At 54.0% G+C, this 20,701-nt stretch overlaps 1 protein-coding gene across 1 annotated transcript in view; it reads right to left on the bottom strand.

Moving 5' to 3' along the window:
* Positions 1-19,265, bottom strand: part of PKD1 (polycystin 1, transient receptor potential channel interacting) — a 61,234-nt gene extending 41,969 nt beyond the window's left edge. Inside the window, 11 exon segments of the mRNA XM_019541862.1 lie at positions 646-1,395; positions 1,901-2,175; positions 4,714-4,840; positions 4,924-5,039; positions 7,173-7,387; positions 12,179-12,362; positions 13,367-14,035; positions 16,129-16,298; positions 17,522-17,593; positions 19,158-19,249; positions 19,251-19,265. Coding sequence (XP_019397407.1) covers positions 646-1,395; positions 1,901-2,175; positions 4,714-4,840; positions 4,924-5,039; positions 7,173-7,387; positions 12,179-12,362; positions 13,367-14,035; positions 16,129-16,298; positions 17,522-17,593; positions 19,158-19,249; positions 19,251-19,265 — 2,685 coding nt within the window.
* Positions 19,266-20,701: the final 1,436 nt, after the last annotated feature.

Raw genomic sequence — 20,701 nt, 5'->3', positions numbered from 1 at the left:
ATTGAACACCTTCAAGAGCAAACTGGATGCTTATCTTGTTGGGATCCTATGACCCCAGCTGACTTCCTGCCCTTTGGGCAGGGGACTGGACTCGATGATCTCCCGAGGTCCCTTCCAGCCCTAATGTCTATGAAATCTATGAAGAGGCTCCAAGAGACTACTGGAGGGGAGCGGGGCAATGGTGTCTGCTGCCTAAGCTTCTTTGCAAGGTCGTTTCCAAGTTTGTTTTTTTTATTCTTATTCCAAAATCAGTTGGCATTTTCAAAGTGTGTCCCAACAGCCAAAGAGAACTGGGGACTCGACACTGCTGGAATCCCAATGCATGTCTACTAGGACAATCTACCTCTCGATCCACGTGTGCAGCTTTAGAGGCAGCCCAGAGGACAGACAAGGGCAGACGACCCAGAGGACAGATGGAGGGCACAAACAAGCATCCTTTCTGCCACATGCAGACAAGGATTTCAAAGGAGCCCTTGACAGATCCGGTGGGTAGCTACCAAGCAGCCGTTCCCCAACTGCTGCTGGAGCGGTTTTTAACTTGGCAATGGGGAGGGAGGGACGTGCACCAAGGACTGAAGACACCAGAAGGATCACAGGGCTCCCCACCCCCCCACATCCCCGCGAGGCGCAAACTTTGTGACTCACCACCCGCGTGTTGAGCAAGACTCTGGTCTCCGGGTCCGGGGTGGCACGGAGCCCTCGAATGGGCTCCTCCACTTTCACGCTGATGGTGATGTTCTGGGCACTCACCGCGTTCTCTGCAACGAGCACCAGCGTGTTCACACCATCCCCGAGGCCGCTGAGCCCAACCACTGAGAACCAGGTGTCGTTGGTGTCTCTGGTGCAGTCGGCTGTTGGCGGAGCCACGGCAGGCGGGCACGCCCCTTCAAAGGGGAAGCTCCAGTTCCCACCCAGCCAGCCGGCTGTGGCGTTCACCCCGGAGGAGATCTTCACCACCAGCGAGGAGTGGTTCGTCGGCACGTAGACTATGCCTCCTTGAGCTGGCGGGTAGATGACGCGCAGGCCCGTCACCGGGGAAATGACCCAGAAACTGCAAGATAAGTTGGCACTGAAGACCCTGTTGTCCACGGTGGCTTTCACAGTGTAGCGGCCTCGATGCTCCAGCCCTGGGTTGGGCTGGCCGATCATAGGCACGACCTGCTCGGCGGCGTAGAGGACCCTGAGAGAGCACACGGTGTCGTTCTGCCAGGTGGCACCGGTGAGGCTGACAGGCAGGTGGGGCGACCAGTCAGAAGAGTTGGTGCTTAGGTAGTGGTGTCTGTATGGAGAAGTCCTGCTGGGCTGGCACTGGAGGAACAAGCCCGGACCGGCGTCATGCTGGAGGCTAAAGACGTCCTTAGACCTCACCAAGGTGCTTTCATCGCCGAACAAGACCTGGGTAGGTAGGAAATGCTTTAGAGCCAGCGGCTTAAATGCTCAGCAGCCTCTTCTTTGGGCGGGGGAAGAAGTTTGCCAACATAATGACCGCAGCCAACGAGACACCAAGCACTTTCCTAACACGCTGCCCTTTGCCAAGAGAAGTTGTGTGGTCTGTGCTAAGGTGGACACCAGTTTTATGCTAGTGTCGCTTCCTTTTTCAATGCCCCTGTAAAATCCTGCACAAAGCTTTCAACCCTGACCCCTCTGCCCATGTCGTTGCTGCAACAAGTTACTGGGGGTGGTTTTGTGGCTTCACGGAGAGAGGAGGGAGGCTCCTGGGGTCTATGCTATGTTCTGCTATTTATTCATGGTGTTATCTTGGGCAAGACCCTTAGCTTCACTGTGCCTCAGTTTCCCTATCGGTAGGATGGGAATGGCACCTGAAACAGGTTGGGGCCCACAGTGCCCAAGGGGAATCGCCCTACCCACGGGTCGGCCACGTGTGTTAACAGCCACTCACCAAATACTGAGTTGAGGTGCCGGCGGGTACAGCGAACAGGAACTCTCTGAGGAGTTCGTAGCGGAGTGGGCCGTCATCGTGCCCAGGAGCGGCAGGGGCAGTCGTGGCGGTGAGATTGTCGGCGCATTCTGTCGTGTTGCAGCCACTGCTTAGTGACACACACGTGTTAGTCAAGTGACACCACTGGAAACCAGCAGGGCATTCAAGTAGTGTCCAGTTCCCATTGTCCTGAGAAGTGTTGAATGGCTGCGCAGCACTTTCTTCCTCTTTGTAACCTGTGAACAGGCAAGAGAGCAAACCCGTCGGTTCAGGCCACCGCTGACATGGCCTTGAGCTATTGCACACAGGAGGGAAGCAATGGATGAACGGCCAGTGGATGAACTGCCTGCCAAATAATGAGTTACTTAAATGACAAAAATCCATGTTTCAGGGATGCACTTGGTAGCCGCGTTGGTCTGAGACAAAAAGAAATGCGAAGAGCTAGAACTCTTGGTCCAGAAATGCTACCTCGTATTAGACCTGCTATTATTATTCCTAGTTGGTCTAATAAAAGGTAGCATTAGATTTTTGCATTTGTTAAATGACAAATGTACATTTATGCCGGACAAGGGCTTCACTAGGCTAAACGTAACCAACCGGTGCTGAACAGAGGGGGAAGTGCATCCAGATCCCTGCACATGGCAACTTGGCTGGTGCCGGGCCAGAAATGACGTCTTTCCTTTAACTTGCATGATTCTCTGTGGTTCAGCGGTGAAATCGTTGTCTACCACGCGGGAGACATGGCGGCGGATATAACTGCAGCCATCGAGGCACCAAATGTCTGGACTCGGTCTGGCCTTTGGATTCGGTCTCAGTAGTCTGAAGAGGGAATGGAAAGTCTGGGCAGCCTCCACTCCTCCATACTCCTTCCTAGGCAGATGTGTCGAGGGTCCTGGTGACCTCTCACGCATACACTAAACCTTACCAGGATACTCGCAGCCAAGCTACCAGCTGTCGTGCATGCACGGCTTTCATTGTCTGGAATACGTGTTATCAAACAAAACCCCTCAATCACCGGCAAATCGAGATTTTTCTCGTGCTTCACTGGGTAATACAATATTTCAGGCCACGGCATTGTGCTATGGGAGAAGGAACTGACCTATTTCTGTGGAAAAATGCATCAAGGTACAAAGATCATTAAGAAAGCAAGAGAGTCCTTTTTCCAAAGGAAACGGAGCATTTTTTGAGCTAAACCAGACCTATTTCCAAGTGAAAGCTGGCTCATTTCTTGAGCAGGGCTGGCCTGGACGCTGAAAACACATGAATTGATTTTTTGCTAGTTAGTGTTTCAATGCCAAAAATACTTTTAAAAAGCCCGCAGGCAGCGTGACCATAGCAAGCTGCCTGCAGAGGTCCCTGTCACTGGTCACTGCTTACTCTCTCTTGGTTGTACAGAGGTGCATGGAAAAGGCCTGATCCATCCATCCCTCCTCTGCCAAATGACAAGGATGATCTGTGGTCGTGTTTTGTGGTCAGGAAGTTTTCTCCTGCATGATGCTAGACTTGGGGGGCTGTAATTTGCGCTGACACAACCCTGCCGCCATCCCCAAGGAGAAAACCAAGGGTTTGAATTCATTTCTCCACAAGCTCCTTTGCTCCGGCTCTTCTTTATCCTCCAGGACATATGGCAAAACTAAAGGAAAACTTTGCTAGGATTATCACCATCCCCCTATGTCACCCGTGGTTGTATCGTGGTCATGCCAGGGCTGACTGCACCTTTGCTAAGTGTTGGACAATGGATCTGTCTGGGATGGCTTGCACAGGGCTGACCCGACCCCAAGCAGGGGGCTGGACTAGATGTGACCTCTGGAGGTCCCTTCCAGCCCCACTTCTCAAGGGTGCTGCGGCTGCAACTGCCGGACCCCCTTGCACCCAATGGAGAGGTGGTGAAAGTGGGGACAACTTCCCGGACCTCGGTGGGACAGCTTTGCATCTGGGCCTCTACTTTGCAGCACCTCTCTCCTGCCGGCAAGCTTGCCCGGAACCATCCCAGCCTGAGCGAGCACTAGCCTTACAGACACCTCTTGTCTGCACACAGCCAACGGGGAGGAGGGCAGCCAGGGAGCGGGCAGTATCTCGGCCATGCCCAGCTCTGTTGGGAGATTTAAAGACTGGTTTGACACCAGTCAGGGTGGTGTGCAGGGTTGACGGTAGTCTTATGTAGAGTTTAGATTATGGATTATATAAGATGGTTTGTGTAGGAATGATCCTGCCTCGGCATTGGACTAGGTGACCTCTGGAGGTCCCTTCCAGCCACACGTCTCTATGAATCTGTGGAGCGGTTCCCCTGCCAGGCTTGTGACTCTGCAGGGTTCGTGCCCTTTTCAGCTCTCAAAAGACAGTGCCAGACTTGTTTGGGAGCGGGGGAAGCATCTGTTCAATTCCCACCTGACCTGCGATGTTCAGTGGTGATCAATAGGAGCATGCCAGTGGCAGAGGAGCCCGGAGGCAGAAAGCCCCAGCCATGGGGAAGAAATGGGTTTTTGCTGAGTACCAGTTTAACTCCAACACCCGCTACACATCTTCGGGAAAAGGCATCTGGGTTAAAGAGGTGACCCTCAAATCTACATGCTGGAACCTAAGAGGCCTGCATGGAGACAGCCCCGGGATGTCGCTCCAGCCCAAGCAGGGAGGGGAAAACTTCAGGCTGGTGATTCCTCAAGAGGGGAAAAAAATGCATAAAGTCATTCTGGAGAAAAGGCCCCCAGGGCAGCGCTTTAAGCGCCCCATTACAACCAAACCTAGTCAGGGAGGGAGGGGAGATGAGACGCTACCTTCTCTGCCAGCCGGCCTATGCACCTGAAGCCTCACTTGAGCAGGCTGCTGCAGCTCTTGAGTCACAAACTCAAAGGCAGTTAAAAATCCCTCGTGCTCGAACTCCCAAGTGGGGAACATCAGCATCTGGAAAACAAAACCCCGGGGCATCACACAGCTGCCCATGGCCAGGGCCAGCGCCGAGAGGCCAGAGCGCGTGTCTGCCTTACCTCCACCGCGTCCCGCGGGGCCGAGAGCGAATCTTCCCTGGTCACGTTCCTCACAGGCGCGTGCGAGTCGAATGCCGGGTTGCCCACGTAAAAGTTGTCGGCATTTAAGAGAATCCCTGTGGATGAACGAGGCGTTACGTGACGCCGGGGAGATGCAGGAAACCCTGCAACCGGCCCTCTGCCCTGCCTGCACGAAAGCATGCCGCGGCTCACAGCAGCAACGCCCAGAGCAGGGGGAATTATAAAGCGCGTCTTGGATGAGCTGCAGCCACATGACGCCTCCCTCTTGTAGGAGAAGCAGCTGCTCTTGTGCTTCGTTTTCCACCTCCACCACCTCTCCTTCCTGTCCTGTGTCTGGGGCTTGCTGTTGGGGTGAACAGACCCCCACTCGCACACCTGCGGAAACTTGGCCGAGGCCGCCTGGTTTCCCTCAAAAGCAGAAGCCAGCTCGAGGTGCTCCGAACCAGGCTGACTTTTAAGGGCTGAAGGTACCAGCAGCTGTTGGTGCCACATCCCCTGGGGTCCATCATCTCTTGCCTTTCCCCCTTACCTGTATCACCTCCCATCATTGCTCTCTGTCTCCCTGTCATGCCTTGTGCTTCCTCCCATCTCCATCTGCCTTCCTTGTTTGTCTGTAAGGATGGGGAATTTGTCTCCGGGCAGTTTGCTCAGGCTACGGGGAAGGAGGGGGGTCCCCCAGGTGAAGTCTTTCCTGGCCAGTTGGCTTCCCCCTCAATAGATTCTACCCCAAGTCATTCATATGGAGGAAACATTTGAACCTCCAGCCCTTGGGCTGCACCGAGCGGAGATAAATCAGCTAACTGCAATGCCCACAAAGATGGGAGCAGGTGACCCAGCTCACTGGAAGGCAAGGTAAGCTCGGGCATCTGAGTCCTTGGCATCCTGTGGGCACTGTCTCCTCTCACCCAGACAGCAGGCACGGGAGAGCTCATGTCTGTTAATATGGGGACATGTTTGGACTATTGGGAGAAGAGGCTGAGGTTACTCCTGACGTTCTGCGCACGGGAGATGCTACTTGACACCCTTCAACCTTGACTTAACTGGTCAGATCTCAGCCCAGATCTCCCCTCCACAACTTTTCCTTTTCTAGCAAATCCCTCAGTGGGCAACATGCAAGGGAAATTCGGGGGAGCTGAAGCAATATTGCTCATGATGATCAGGCAAAGCATAAGACAGACTCCATAAGCTTATGCATTGCCTGACCATCATGAGCCATATTACTTCAGCTCCCTTGCATGTCGCCCCTGGTGGGTAGAGGACTGGGTTGCTGCACAAGCAGCTAGAAAAAAGACAAATACTACAGTAATTCAGGCACTGGTTTTAGTGCCTGCTTCTCCAGCATCCCCACAGAGGGCCATTACATACAGGGACTGCGCACTTTCAACCCTGCTGCCTGAGCCTGGGCTTTGGCATGATGTTTTCCCTGAACCTCCCCCAAGAACAAAGGGCCACGTCCCCGCATGAGAACCAAGGACATCCGTGTTTTCAGACATTTGCTGGACATGCAGGCAGGGCTAGATGGCCATGCAGCAGCTTCCTCGCGGTGCAAGGCTGTTGATTCAAAGCTCGCAACCAAACCCCAGTTTTTTGTACATCCCCTGAGGAGTCTCTTAAGGATGCCAGGCAAGCACCTGGGATGTCCCAGTAACGACAGCTGGTCTCTGTGACCTGTCTACCTGCACTAAGGTGGTTCCTAGACTACAACAGTGAGAAGCAAATGCAAGACACACAGACAGACTCCAGAGAGGTGCTGGACTCTCCATCCTCGGAGGTTTTTAAGGCCCAGCTCAACTCAGCCTTGGCTGGAATGATGTAGCTGGGGCTGGTCCTGGTTTGAGCAAAGGGTTGGACTAGATGTGACCTCCCAACCCTAATTTTCTGATTTCAGTTAGGGCCCTTGCACAGATCCGATCAGCTGTATGCAACTAGTGCTAGGTGTTTCTACCCATGCTCCCAAACCAGCCCTTTCTCAAACCTCGTGGGGGATAGTAAGGCAGAGTGAGAAGCCATCTCCATCTCCCCTGCAGTTTCTCCCCTTCCCACGGTCTCTACCCTTTTACTGCCCAATCGAAGTTTCCAGATTCCATCCAGCAAAGACGACGATTACCGGGGAGGGGTGGAGGAAGGCCCTTCCCTCCCCTTCCCCCTGGACTGACTCATGCCAGGATGTGAAAAGCCCATGTGCTTCCACCCCAGCCCGTGGAGAGCAGGGAGGCAGCAGAACCCACCTTCCGGCTTGTACTGGCACACATAGCTGTGCGTGGCGATGCACAGGTCAGTGTTGCACTGGCCTGTTGGGCCCATGCGGACGCAGTGGTCGGCATTGGAGGGATGGGGCTCCCCAGGCAGCCAGTTCTGACAGCTCTCCAGATTGAAGCCTTCGCCACGCTGCTGCGCTCCGGCGCTTGCGAAATCGTTGAATCCGATCCAGACGTCCAAGCTCCTACAGAAATAACCCAGAATATAAGTCGAGCTAGAATCCGTCAGGAAATCACAAGCACGAGGAAGATCTGGGACCGATGCCATCTCTGGTTCTCAATGAAAATAAGAACCAGAACAACAGCCGCTTCCACCCAGGGGTCTCAGACCCCTTTTAACAACGACCTGATGGCAATGCTCCTTCCACCACCAGGATCCAGTTCTTTAATGACAAATCTCATTGCAGCCTGCTAGTCAGTTAAAGCTACTGTCCTGAAAGCACCCTGCCTGTGGGATAGAGCTGGGGCCCTGTTGATTCAACAGCCCAGGAAGTTCAGGAAGCATTGCCTTTAGTAACAGACTATATATAGCATAGCGATCCTATAGTTCCTACAACCCATAGTTCAGCATGGGGAGGTGCTAGGCGGCTTGCTACAATGATGTGCACAGCATACCCGATAAGCAAACCAAATACAAGAGATGGAAGGAAGACCCATGGTGGTCCAAAGGAAGGAAAGGTGCCGGAGCTTCGGTGGTTTGCAAAACTGATTTGAATTGTCCTTGGTTCTTCCTTTTCCTCCTCTCTGAACAATGCCATCCACAACCCAGTCTGGCTTGGGAACGCAGCACCCACAATCAGCACCCAGGCACCCATCCACGCCGAGACAGATGTAGGGACCAACATGTTTTAACACTGCAACGTCAACGGCAGGAGCGGCGGGTTTAGAAGTGGCAGAGAGGGGTTGAACCCCAGGTACCCAGCAAGGCTGTCCCAGGCCCAACTCAAATGCGAGTTGAAGGGATACCCTGGCACACCTGTATTACCTTAACCCCTGTCCTTTAGCTCTGAAACGAGTCAAGGTCAAAGGCGCAAGGATTGCTGTGGCTGATTTCTTTTACTGGACCAACTGCATGGCCGGGTTAGACTCCAACAAGCTTTGGGGTATCACAGAGCCCTTCCTTGGGGCTCTCAAGCGGTTTAGGGCCACGCCACGCTTTCAGATGGATCTGTCTCTTCAGCAAACCTTGTCCTTTGCCTCTGGGGACTTCTGAAGAAACCCAGCTGCCACGAGCCCTGCGCCGCAGGTGGCAATAGCAGTGGGGCAGAGTTGAATGAAAGGCAGGCCGGGGCCTTGAGGGTCTCCTGCAAGTCAAGACATGGGACTGCATAATTCACTCCTGAAATGTCACAACATCTGGGGTAGGAAATGACAGGCTCTCGGCACCAGTACATCAAAGCCTCCTGGGGTAGGAAGCAAAGCATGCCATGTACAGTGGAAGCTGCTCGGATCATTTTAGGCAAGTGGACTGTGACTTCCCAATTAGGAAACTGGCTGAGCCTCAAGGCTGATGTAGGGAAAGCACTGTCAGGTCTTCAACAGCCACAAGAGGCTTTTCTCTCTTGCCCCCAAGATGCTTGTGCCCGTCTGATCTTGAACATCCAGTCACGCACCACACAGCCCCAGATGCTCGGGGGTGTTCACCTGTCCATCCCTGCTGTCCCATCGAGTGGATGTCTCTCTCCTGAATATTCTCTCCCCCAATCTCGCCTGCCACGACTTCGTATCTTATTCTAGTGATGGGGTGTCCGACTGCTGGGGTTCTCTCGAGTATGGGACAGCTGGATGTTGATCTTCTGCGAGGCTCCACCTCCCCTCTACCTTGCCCTTACACCCTGCTTCAATGGGTTCACGATGTCCTTCGGCCGGTTTCTCCGACTGCTGGGGCTCTGCAGATGCTCACTGGGGATGGTTGTATCAGCCTGAAGGGCCTAATCCTACCTCCACCCACAGCGCCTTACTACTGCCTGGCATCCCAGGAGATAGTAACCCCTCCTGGTCTTAAGCAACACCTGGTCCCTAGATACCTTGCATCACAACCCCTCCAAAGGTGGGAAACAAAAGAAACGTTATCAACAACAAAGAAAATATGAAGATGTGCACAAAAAGGGGAAGGTCTCTACCCTCTTGCCTTCTATACTCACATCTAGCTCAACAATGCCAGGCCTCAGATGCCCAAGGTCCCTAGGCAGCCATAAAGTGGGACCTGGCTAGGCTGCTAGCTCCAACACTCTCCTCTTCACTCTTCGACTCACCTGTGGGCTCGCTGGACCCATGGTGGCCCTTCTCCGCGCACCTCCTACACGTCCCTCGTTGTGGGGGCTCTACGCCACTGGGGCCCATCTTCTGCAGCCCCTTGTGCTGCTTATGCCCTTTGTCCCTTACCTGGGGCGTCTCCTCAAGCCCACCAGAGCCTGCGACGATCCCACCTGGTCTGGCGTCCTGGTGGCTGCTGCTCCCTCTGGCTCCCCGGTAGTAGCCCCTGGTGTCACCCTCCTTCCATTCTTTCTGGTCTACAGGGCCGGGCCCCCAGTCTGAGCAAGGGATGACAGCTTCCTTGCTCCCTGTGCTGCCACCACCAGCGGTGTTCCTACGGCAGGCTTCGCTGTGTTCCCGTGTTGGAAGAGGCAGCTTCCCACCCCTTTTCCCTTTGTAGGGGCTCTGGGAGGGACCTCTCTGTTAAGGTCCCTGCTTCCTTACCAGTGGCCCTTTTTATAGCCGCCGGCCAGCTCCTGCTGCCGGCGTTATCTGCTGGCCGCAGCTGTATAAAGGCGCGGCTAACGAGCCGCTTGAGTCCTGCCTCCATTTTCGGCTTTGCCGCGGATCCTGCTATAGGCAAGAAGTTTTTTGTTTCTTTCCTTTTACTTTTGCCTTCCCCAGTGGCTTCCTGACCCCAGGGTTCTCCCCAGCTCCTCGGGGTCTGCCCTCTGTTTCTCCCCATGACAGTGCTGTTTATGCCTGGGTGCTGGTTCCCTAAGTCTGCAGGGGAAGCCATTGCCTGGCACGTCCCACAGCCTTTGGCCCTCTCTCCAAGTTGCACTCCAGCCCCTCTCCACTTTCTGGTGAGAGCAGCCACGCTTGGAGGATGGCACGGCGGCTTTGCAGAAAGCAGACGGAGGAGATAATTGGTGTCTCTTGCTCCGTGCCAGATGGGATGATTAATGAGGTCACGTTGAAAAGCGACGACCAAAATAACTGCTTTGTGAATCAGTAGCTTTCATGGCAAATAAGATTAAAAAATAAATAACTGCGGTGTTCGGCTCCCAAACTGCTGGGAGAGATTTGGGGGAGCGGGCGGTAAAAGCCGATGGAGTTTTTCCTTTTCTGATTCCAGCTATGATCTAATGGCAAGTCCTCAAAGAGACGAACAGAGACACAAGCAGAATTGTTCCCTGCCTCTTGGCTCCAGGGACTTGAAAGGAGCAAGCGCCGGATTAAATTCTCCCTTGACCAAAGTAAGATCTCATCCGCACCTTACGAAAGCGGCAGCATAACTACACACCTACTGAACAACCTGACTTGGCAGAGCGAAACCCCAGGAGGTTCGGATGAAGCGTGTGGTTCATGATGTACTGGTTTGGGGAGGGACCCGGTCCATGGCACAGTGGTGAAGGGGCTCGGAGGGAGGAGGAGCAGCAAGAGCGGGTCCAAGGGCCGTGTTCTGCACCAGTTGTTTCCCCAGGAGGAGCCCGGGAGGTTGCATGCTGCAACCCAGCTCATGTGGGCTTTATCACCAGGGAAATCGCCTCCTGGAACTGTCTCATTCACGTTTATCTGAACGGATTAATGAAAGGAGCTGGGCGGGGAATGGCAAGCCACAGCAGCTGGGAAGTCGGCTCACTCCTTCCCAGGCCTCATGATTTCACCGCCCCTACAGCCTGTCAGCCGCCCCGCACGCAACCCATGATAAATCAGTGCGCCCAGTGACCCTTTGGCTCAGGCAGGCTCCTCTGGCCCGGCCATGCCAGGGACCACATGTGCACAATCTCGGGACAAATCCCCGGGCGAGGGGAACAGAGCAGGAAAACAAGCTTGGGAGAAGGGGCGCCGGGCCCAGTGCAGGCTACGTCACACGCAGCTGTGCGGCTCGTGGGCTGGCTGGGACGTGTTTATGAAGGAGCCTCTGCCAGCATCTGCATCTGCAAGCTGACCAGTGTGGCCAGTCCCCTTGAAAGGCGTCTCAGTCATTTGCCCCCTTAGGTGGCCGACTGCACGAGGGGCATTTATCGGGTGGGTTCAATCCCCGGCTATCTGGTTAGTGAGTCCTGGCATTGGGATAGGATGGATGCCATCACAACCTGACACATATTTGTTCCCAAGAGGGCTGAGAGCTAGCGGAGGGGACGATGTGGCTGAGACCCTGCAATCCAAGCACCTACCTTCCTTGTTACCAAGGCTCCCAAAGCCCTTTGCTAGCACCGGTGAAATGCAGCCACCTCTGGGGTGTGGCAGCAGCCATTGGTACACAAGCTTAGAGGGGAATTTTGTGGCCAGAGAGGCCTTGAATGACCTCTGATGAGCCCTGAGGTCTGTCTCAAGCACCCTACCTGCAGCAAACTAGACTCAAATGCTGCCTCCACCCCCTACAAATTCAGCAGGCGCTTGTGCCTCGCAGACAGGGATGCTGCCGTGCCCCTCTGCCCACTGAGGACCTCCCGCCTTTGCCCCACATGCAGCCTGGGGCATCGGGCTCCTCCCAACTGAGTGCAGCCTGCCCTCTCTGGGGCTCATGTGCCGGATGCTGGGCTTCCCACCACTGCCAATGCACCTGCTGCAGGGCTCTGCTTCTCCCCAGCCTTCCCCCACCTGCGAGCATGTGTGGAGGGTGGCAGCGGGGTCAGCTATGCCCTGCAAAACCCTCGCTTGGGTGCTAATCCCCAGTGAGCGCAGAAGGCCGGACTCTCTGCATGAGAGGGAGATGAAATCCCTGGCCCCTTGAGCTGGGACTCTGCCATCTGCCCCCCTGTCCCACTCACCTGATGACCCGGGAGACCAAGAAGCTCTGGATCTCGGGACTGCTCACAAAGGCCAGCTCGCCGTTGCCATGCTCCTGGCATTGCTGCTGGGCCTTCAGCCACTCGGCCTTCTCCACCACCAGCCGGTAGCAATAGCCATTGCCAGGGAAGACCAAGCCATCCGAGGGGCACAGGGGGTGAACCGCTGCGAAAGAAAAACCGGAGCATGAAGTGGTTTCCATAGACACGTTGCAAGGGGAGACTCTCAGCCTGCCATGGTAAGACCCAGCTAAGCATGTGGGACCGTGTCCCCCTTCCCTGGCTGGACGCACAGATGATGAGCCACCTGCTGCTACCAGCTCATTGTCTGGGTGGTAAGAGCCCGTGTGCTGCCAGTGGTCCCAGGTGCATACCGCACCACAGGGCCATAGTGGCTGGGGGCTGTTACCTACTAAGAAACTTGCTCTGTGGGGTGTACAAGAGCTGTGATGAACCAGGAGTTTGGGGAGGAAGGAGACAAGGGGCTGTGGAGTGGCAGAAATGTCAAGTTTCATAGTTTCATAGTTTCTAGGGTCGGAAGGGACCTGAGCAGATCATCTAGTCCGACCCCCTGCCCTGGCAGGAAAGAGTACTGGGGTCAAATGACCCCAGCTAGGTGTTCATCTAACCTCCTCTTAAACACCCCCAGGGTAGGAGCCTGCACCACTTCTCTTGGAAGCTGGTTCCAGACCCTAGCCGCCCTGACTGTGAAGTAGCGCCTCCTGATATCTAACCTAAACCTACCCTCTGCCAGCTTGTCACCGTTATTCCTGGTCACTCCTGGCAGTGCTCGGGGAAACAGTGACTTCCCCAATGCCTGCTGATCCCCCCTGACTAGTTTATAACAGGCCACAAGTTGAAGGTGCTAAGCCACATGCATGCCCTACCTGGGCACACAGGCCAACCCGGGTGCCCCACAGCAGGCACCTGGCACTACAGAAAGCGACTGTGTCTGTGCCTCCATTGTCCTGCCATGCATGCAGCCATTTCCATGGGCACAAATGGCCACTGAGTCTGAACAGCAATGCTCGGTGCCCTGGGCACCAGCTGCAAAGCGAGAGTCAGGCCCAGGGGTCCCTGTGCTGGAAGGGCTTTGGAAGCAAGGGATTTAGAGGGACCTCCCAGCCAAGCCTGGCCTCAGCCGTAGCCTTGTCCCCTCCGCCGGCTCACCTTTGCCCAGGTCCTTGGACTCCGCAGTGATGCTGTACGCTGCCGACAGGCCAGTGCCACCCCTGTTCCTGATCCTCAGGTCCAGGCTCTCGCTCGTCCTGACCAGCGAAGGACACTGCAGCTCCACTTCATCCGGGGGAGTCACCACCTCGACCTCCGTCTGCACGGAGCTGATCCTGCTGCCCACAAGAAGGGTGGCGGTGACGTTGTACCACCCAGGCAGCATGTACTTGTGGAGAGTGGTGTGGTTGGTAGTGCTGAGGACCCCCGAGAGGTCCCCGAAGTCCCACCGTAAAGTGCTGATGGCAACTGGCACGCTGAGGCGAAAGGCCACGGCATGGTGCAGGCTGGACAGCTGGTGGTGCCCCGTGAAGGAGGCTTGCAGCCGTGCCTGGAAGATGGAGGGAACAAGTGCCGGGCTGTGGCAGGCCGGCTCAGGTGCAGGCTCGGTGCAAAAGGACCAGCAAGCAGAGGAGTTGTTTGGCTGGAGGGCGGCACCACACAGACACCAGCCTTGGTCGCTGAAGCCGCCGTAGTCCTGGTCCTCTGCGTAGCACAGGGCACTGCAGGCTTCCTCGGTGAGGTTCTCATGGTGGCCGGGTGCAAAGAGGACGATGGCGTCGGCCTCTCCTGTGCGGTTGTCAGTCATGCATGCCAGGTACTCTGCGTCTGGAGGGGAGAGACCGGAGCACTCAGCTGCAAGCGGAGCAGGCAAAAGCAGAGCTTTGGGCCCCAAAACACTGCGCTGCACCCCTGCGAAGGGGACAGGAGTGGCAGGAGAGGGCTCCTGGGCTGAGCTGTCCTACCTGGCAAGCCTGTTGGGTGACCCGTCAGGGGGCTTTCCTGCCCCTTTAGACAAGTGGGAATGGGAATACGCGGCTGCAAGCCCAGGGCTGTGCGGCAGCCGGGCTCAGCAGTGATGGGATGCAGAGCTGCTCCCCGGGTGCGGAGCTGGTTGGTCTGAGCCCCTGCACATGTGTGCAGCTGGAGCACAGGGGTGTGGGGCATCCTGGCTGTCTCCCTGCCTGGCCTGGTGCAGGCTGCTCCCTTGTGCCTCCAGTTTCCAAGTGAAAAGCCCAAACATGCAAATAGTGCAGGCATATGCAGGTGGTGGAGGGGGTGGAGAAGATGCCTACATCCCCGTGCTGTGGAGAAGGGGAAAGCCCTGCTCTCCCATGTCCTCTGGTGCAGCTAGGACCTCCCTCCATTGTCACTGACACAGAGGTGAATGTGCAAGGCAGCACGTGGGACTACATGCATACTGCACACATGTACATGGCTGCACATAGGCAAGAGTAAAGGTGCACATGCATGCACACACAAAATGCACATGGAGGAGCATGGGGGAAGAGACATACACATATGTGCACCCGCACTGGCACATGTGCACACACACAATACACACATGCAGGCTCACAGGTGCACACAGACGTGCACCTGCTGGTAGCAGCAGGCTCTCCCGCTTGAGTTCTCCATCCTCCGACCTGCCTAAGAGGGGCAGATTTTTTCGGCCACAAACACACGCTCCCTTTGCAGTGTACACAGCCGCAGCCCAGCTGGGACTTCCTTGCCTTGCGTCCAGGCCTGCCCACGCAATCCAGGCATGTTTTGCTCTGTTTCTAACTGTTGCTACAACATGTCCCCCCCAAACATCTCAACAGTGTTGTCCTTCCCTGAGCTTTCCCTGACTGCCTCCCTCTGAAACCTCGCTAGAGCCACTGAGACATGCCACCGTTGATGCAGAAATACCGGGGAAAAGACCCGTGCTAAGGCTGTAGATGCCTGGAGATGCCTTGAACTTCCCCCCACATATCAGCCTGATTACTTTATGTATGCCCCATGCAATCAGTGGTAATCAGGAGTCATTGCTAGCATTTCCTAAAGCCATTCAACAACTTCCCCTTGACTTAAAGATGTCATTAGACTCCACCATGCCCGCTACATTGCAGTTTCCATAGTAACTAGCTTTTTTTTTTAAGTTAAAAAAAAAATAAATATTGAATCAGACAAGGAGGGTTGAAGGGAGCTCAGGAGGTCACATCCAGTCCAACCCCCTGCTCCACGCAGGACCAGCCCCAACTTCATCATCCCAGCCAGGGCTTTGTGTACCTGGGTCTTCAACACCTCCAAGGATGGAGACTGCACCACCGCTCTGGGAAGCCTGTCCCAGTGCTTCACCACCCTCCTTGTGAGAAAGTTTTTCTTAACATCCAACCTCAATTTCCTTTCTGCAGCTTGAGCCCATTGCTCGATCTGTCATCTGCCCCCACTGAGAGCAGCCCAGCTCCACCCTCTTTGCAGCCCCCTTGCAGGGAGTTGAAGGCTGCTATTCAATTCCCCCCTCGGTCTTCTCTTCTCCAGACTCAATAAGCCCATTTCTCTCAGCCTCTCCTCACTAGTCCTGTCCCCCAGCCCCCCAATCATTTTTGTTGCCCTCCACTGGACTCTCTCCAATGTGTCCACATCGTGGGAGGCCCAGAACTGGACACAGGACTCCAGATGTACCCTATGTGCATCGGTGCCTTAATACCTGTAGTCCATTCAGTCCTGAACCTCTCTGTTGATGCCAGCTGGGAAACTGGTCTTACTAACGTATCTCCTGGGAGCTTGGCTCAGCTTCACCAAGGACCCATCTGATGAGACTTGCAAGTCGTTGCATGGGTTGGATTGGCACTCATGTCTCAAAGCCAGCAAGGGTCCACCACTTATCATCATCATTTGCAGTGACTTCACCACCACTGTGAGCCAGAGCCCTTCCTTACCACAAGTCAAGTTGGTGAATGAAATGTTGAAAAGAGAAAGGTTGGCCACTTCAGGAGGATGGGCACATTTTGTCTCGGCCGCCTGGATCACTTTAACTTTTCTTTCTTCCGCCCAGCGGGGCAGCCATGAAAGTTTGCAGTCGCAAAGAAACGGATTCAGACTTAAGTTTCTATAAGAGAGGGATTACAGGGAGATTATGTGTTAACTTGACAATGGGAAGCATGTGATAAGTGTTCATTACACCAACGTACGGGTCCCCTCTGTTGCCATCTGCACCGCTCCAGTGCGATGCCTCATAAAATCACTAGGGGAGTTAAAGAATGGAGAATCAAGCAGTGATTAACAGGATTTTTCTAAAGACTGGAATTAGACAAGCACTGCAAGCACTTTTTGCACACCACCAATAATTGGTGCAATTAGGAGTAAATTACAGGCATAATCTTATATTCAAAACAGCCTGCCATTTAACATCGGTTGGGTGCAGGGGCAACCTCTGTAGCAGAGGGAGACTTTCTGCACCAGAAACAAAAAAGAAATCTAAAGGAACAAAATGGGCCTGTCAGAAAAGAAATGCAAACTCAGTGGCAATCTTTCCGTCTGACAGTTTAATGAAAAGATGGAAACTTTAATTGCTGTCAAGCCCAGCCTAAATTATAGCCTTTGGCTGTCAGCTGCAAACAGGACTGAGCAGGGAAAGATGTTTGTGCAACCAGCACTGGCTGTGCTGCCCACAGGATTTGAACCCGGGACTCAAGGTACAAGCATGAGTCACTGTGCCCAGCACTGAGAGTATGAGTTGCTTTGTTCTTTGAATAGCAAATGCATTGATTTCTAGACCCACAGCACAGCGCCTCCCTAAGAGACAGAGCCACGTGCTCTGAGTATAGGTTTACTGTCAAAACCTGAGGGTAGAGCCCAGTGTGGGTGAATATTGAGCTGAAAAATTATTCTTGCTCCTTTGCATATTCCCTTTTAAGAGCATAATGGGAAACAATGACGGAGCTCTATTCTCACAGTCTGTTTGTGCGGGCTCACAGGACAGCGACTGTAAATGTGAGGTTTTCATCCCTGGAATGGATCTGACTTGAGGAAAATGTTTGCGAGAGCACCTCAAGGATTGAGGCACTTTGGTCTGAGGCTTCTGGGTCCCGGGTCAGTGCCCTTTCCTGCAGATCATCCTTCTTACTAGAGCTGGGCAAAGCCTTACCACCCCCAGTGAAACTCTCCCCACCCTCCCCAGGTCTCAGGGTTGCGCGCTGTGAGGATGCCGGCATTGAATGAGAATCTTTGTGCTGTCCCCAGATCCCCGAGCAGGCGGAGGAGCAGGTGGAGGCACGGGAAGGGCAGTCTTGGACACTGCGGCATGCAGGGGGTGGAAGAGCCAGAACTTACATTTCAGTTAAATTAAATAAATTATCAAATATTCCATCTTCTAATGTAGAAATCTGGTTGTGGCTTATATCTCTGCAATACAAGGAGAAGGGGAAAGTAAGGTTTCATGAGAACATTCAGCAATTGCAAGAAAGCCCCGCTGTGCCTGGAGAGTACAAGGCCACCCCAGGGCACTGGCTAGCTGAGGGCTGTGCTTGGGGAATGGATTCTGCCTTCAGCAAAGTTTGGTTATTCATATTGTCCTCCGTAGAGCCCAGCTTCTCCTTCTGCTCTTAGGAGCCAACAGACCTAAGACGTAATGAGCAAGGAGCTGCCCCTTAGGGCCCTAGGCAGCCTGTGCTGCAAGGAGGATGCCCCTTTAAGGCTGGGATTTTTCTGCAAGAGGCAGTCTCCAGGTGAGGTGGGTGATTGGGGTGGGCATGTGACTCCAGGAGAGAAGCCAAACCTGCTATAAAAGAGGCAACTTTCTGCTGGTAAGAGAGAGCTTGTGGATGGGCTATGGGGGAGGGAAGCTGGGTTGGTTGGTGCCTTGGCTGGCATGGCAACAGGCTTGGGTGGGGAAAGGCTGATGTGGAAAAGCTGCTCAGGTGGGGTGGGAAGAAACTCGGAGACAATATGTGTGCACCCTGGTGAGGGTAAGCAGTTAGCAGGGGCTTGAGGCTAGGAAAAAGCTGGCGCCTCACATGAGAGTTAGGGAGCATGAGCCCCGCAAAAGGAGAGAGCGAGGGTCCTGCACTGAGGGCTGAAGGACTAGCTGAACCTCGAAGGAGCTAAGAGACGGGAGGTTGCTTTGGAAGGGGAGACCTCTACCTTCTGGCTGCAGCACTGCCATTCCACAGACAGCCCTGGCCAAGAGGGGAAACCAAGGCAGAGAGCACCCAGAGATCAAGCCCCCCATCTCGCTCCGGGGCTGCTGGTTTGGCTCATGCAGACAATAGCTCTGGGGTGCCCACTGTTAGGGGCAAAAGAGGTGCAAGGACCCATGAGCCATCCTGCCCTTGGTGTCCGTGCTGGAGTGGCGGGAAAGGCAGACCTCACAGCCGTGTCTCTGCGGGAGCTGGGTGGCTGGCTCCTTTCCTAGCAGCCAGCGAGAGGCTACCAGGTGACTGTCATTCTGGGCTATCTGGCTGGTGTGATCGGCTGCAGCTGGGGTGGAGCTGCCTGGCTAAGCATGTCCCTCCACTGGCTTGCCCCAGCTGGGCTTGCAGGGGCTTGATCTACTCAGCAAGGAGCCTTTGGGAGTCGGATGTGCACCATCTCTCAAAAGCCCTTGATTTAGACACCAGGGTCTTAAAGCCTTTTGACACAGCTGTCCTCACGGCCTTTTCAGTGCCTGTCTTGGCTGCACGGGATTATTGCTTTATCTACAGCAGGACCAGCAGTTTGAGTCAAACTGCCTGGGCTCCAGGGCATCGCTGCCCCATACGCTTGGATGCACTGCCTGGATAGTCCTTGTGAAGGATGTGAACCTGGGGCCTTGGGCACAGCTGAGCCCTGAGCACGGGAGCCTGGGATGAGGGAGATGGACTGTGTAGCAGAAGTGACTTGCCAGACAGGGGGAAAAAGGGATTTTAGATAATGGCTCATGCATGCCTTCAGTTTGCCATGAGACCAAAAGGGTGCAACATGTACTTACAGTTTTGCCAGGGAAGTCAGGCTTTTGAACATCTGAGCATCTAAACTGCTGATTTTGTTATTGGAAAGATCCCTAGAGAAAGGAAAACACAGAGCAGCTTGTTATCATTCAAATTCATTTTGTCTTTCTTCCATCACCCAGGCTTAGAGGAGACGCTGTCTCCAAACCCCATCCAGGCTCCAGACAGAAAGTCAGTGCTCGGTGTATTAAAACAGAACAATTTTCCCAGCCAAGAAAAACACCTTTCCCAGATATAAAGCATTTGCTGCTCCAAGCTTTGCTTCTATACGCATAGGAATTAGGCTTATCACTCCATACACGCAACCCTGCAAAATGTCTTTAAAGTAAAACAATGACAGACATGACCAACTTCTTGCTAATTCTGAGGCACCGGCTTTAACCAGAAAAAAAGAAGCGAGGCCTGAGAGGTGCCTCCAAGAAATAATTCATTTAAGAAATAATTTTGACTGAAGCTGTTATTAGCTCATAAGCAGAATTTTTTAGTGGTGGGACCTTCCAGCAGTGTTGCTGGTGCCAAAGAGCTGGTTATTAATTACTGAAGTGACACATTCAGCTTTTCAAATTAAAAAATACCTGTGATAAAAGGCAGAGCTGAGGGAGAGCAGTAACCAAGAACCTGATTTTGTCAAGTACTGCGGGGTGGGGGGGGTTGAGGAATTCATTATGCAAAGGATCCCTATAAAATCACCATTTAAAATCCTTCCCTGTGATGCCAATAATTTCAGCTTGACTAAGCTCCAGGTCATATTTAAACTTTCTTCCATCTGGAAATGCCACTCAACCAGGCCAGTGAGATTTATGCTCTTATATTTCTTCCTCATCAGCTTCGCTTCCTGGATCCGGGTGGCTCCTCCACCCCCTGCAAAAAAACCCCAACTTTTTTCCAGCAACATAAAGGACGCATGCTGGCCTGAGCCCTCCAGTGTGCTGGGCTCCAGGCAGGATGGGCCCCACTGTACCACTCTGAAATCCTGGAGATGTCACGTCACCTAAGGATGCCACTTCATCCTGCTGCTTCCACCCTGAAAAGCATCTCCTGTCCTCATCTGCTGGTTCCCTCCTGCTTCCCCCCCAGCAACAAAGGACTTTTGCCTTGGTCGGTCCCAAATAACCAGCAGAAAAACTGCTTGCGGTTCCAGGGGTGTTGCTTTAGGGAGTTTGGAGCAGGGTCTCTGCCCTGATCTTATTACACGGGGGACTTCTCCAAGCCAACAGCACGTTGAGATGCCATTTCTAGCACCCTGTTAATGAGAACATGAATCTTGCAAAATAGGAAACAAGTGCAACAGAGGAGGAAGCCAGCAAGGCTGGTTGCAAAGCAACGTGCATTTATTTTTTTTTGAATAGCAAAAATGAAGCCTCTTTCATGCAGCGCTCCCAGGCAGACATGTGGGCGATGCACGGAGGAGGTCCCATGGGACTGATGAAAGACCGATGCAAAGTACCCATTTAATAGGTTGGCTTTTTCCTGGGCATCAGTTGTCCCATCTGGTTCAGCAGGGGTCCAATGTTGCCCTTGCTTT

This window comes from Crocodylus porosus, unplaced genomic scaffold (genome assembly GCF_001723895.1).
Source record: "Crocodylus porosus isolate Cpor-Errol unplaced genomic scaffold, CroPor_comp1, whole genome shotgun sequence".
Lineage (NCBI taxonomy): Eukaryota > Metazoa > Chordata > Crocodylia > Crocodylidae > Crocodylus > Crocodylus porosus.
This window is presented reverse-complemented; position numbering and strand designations above follow the sequence as displayed.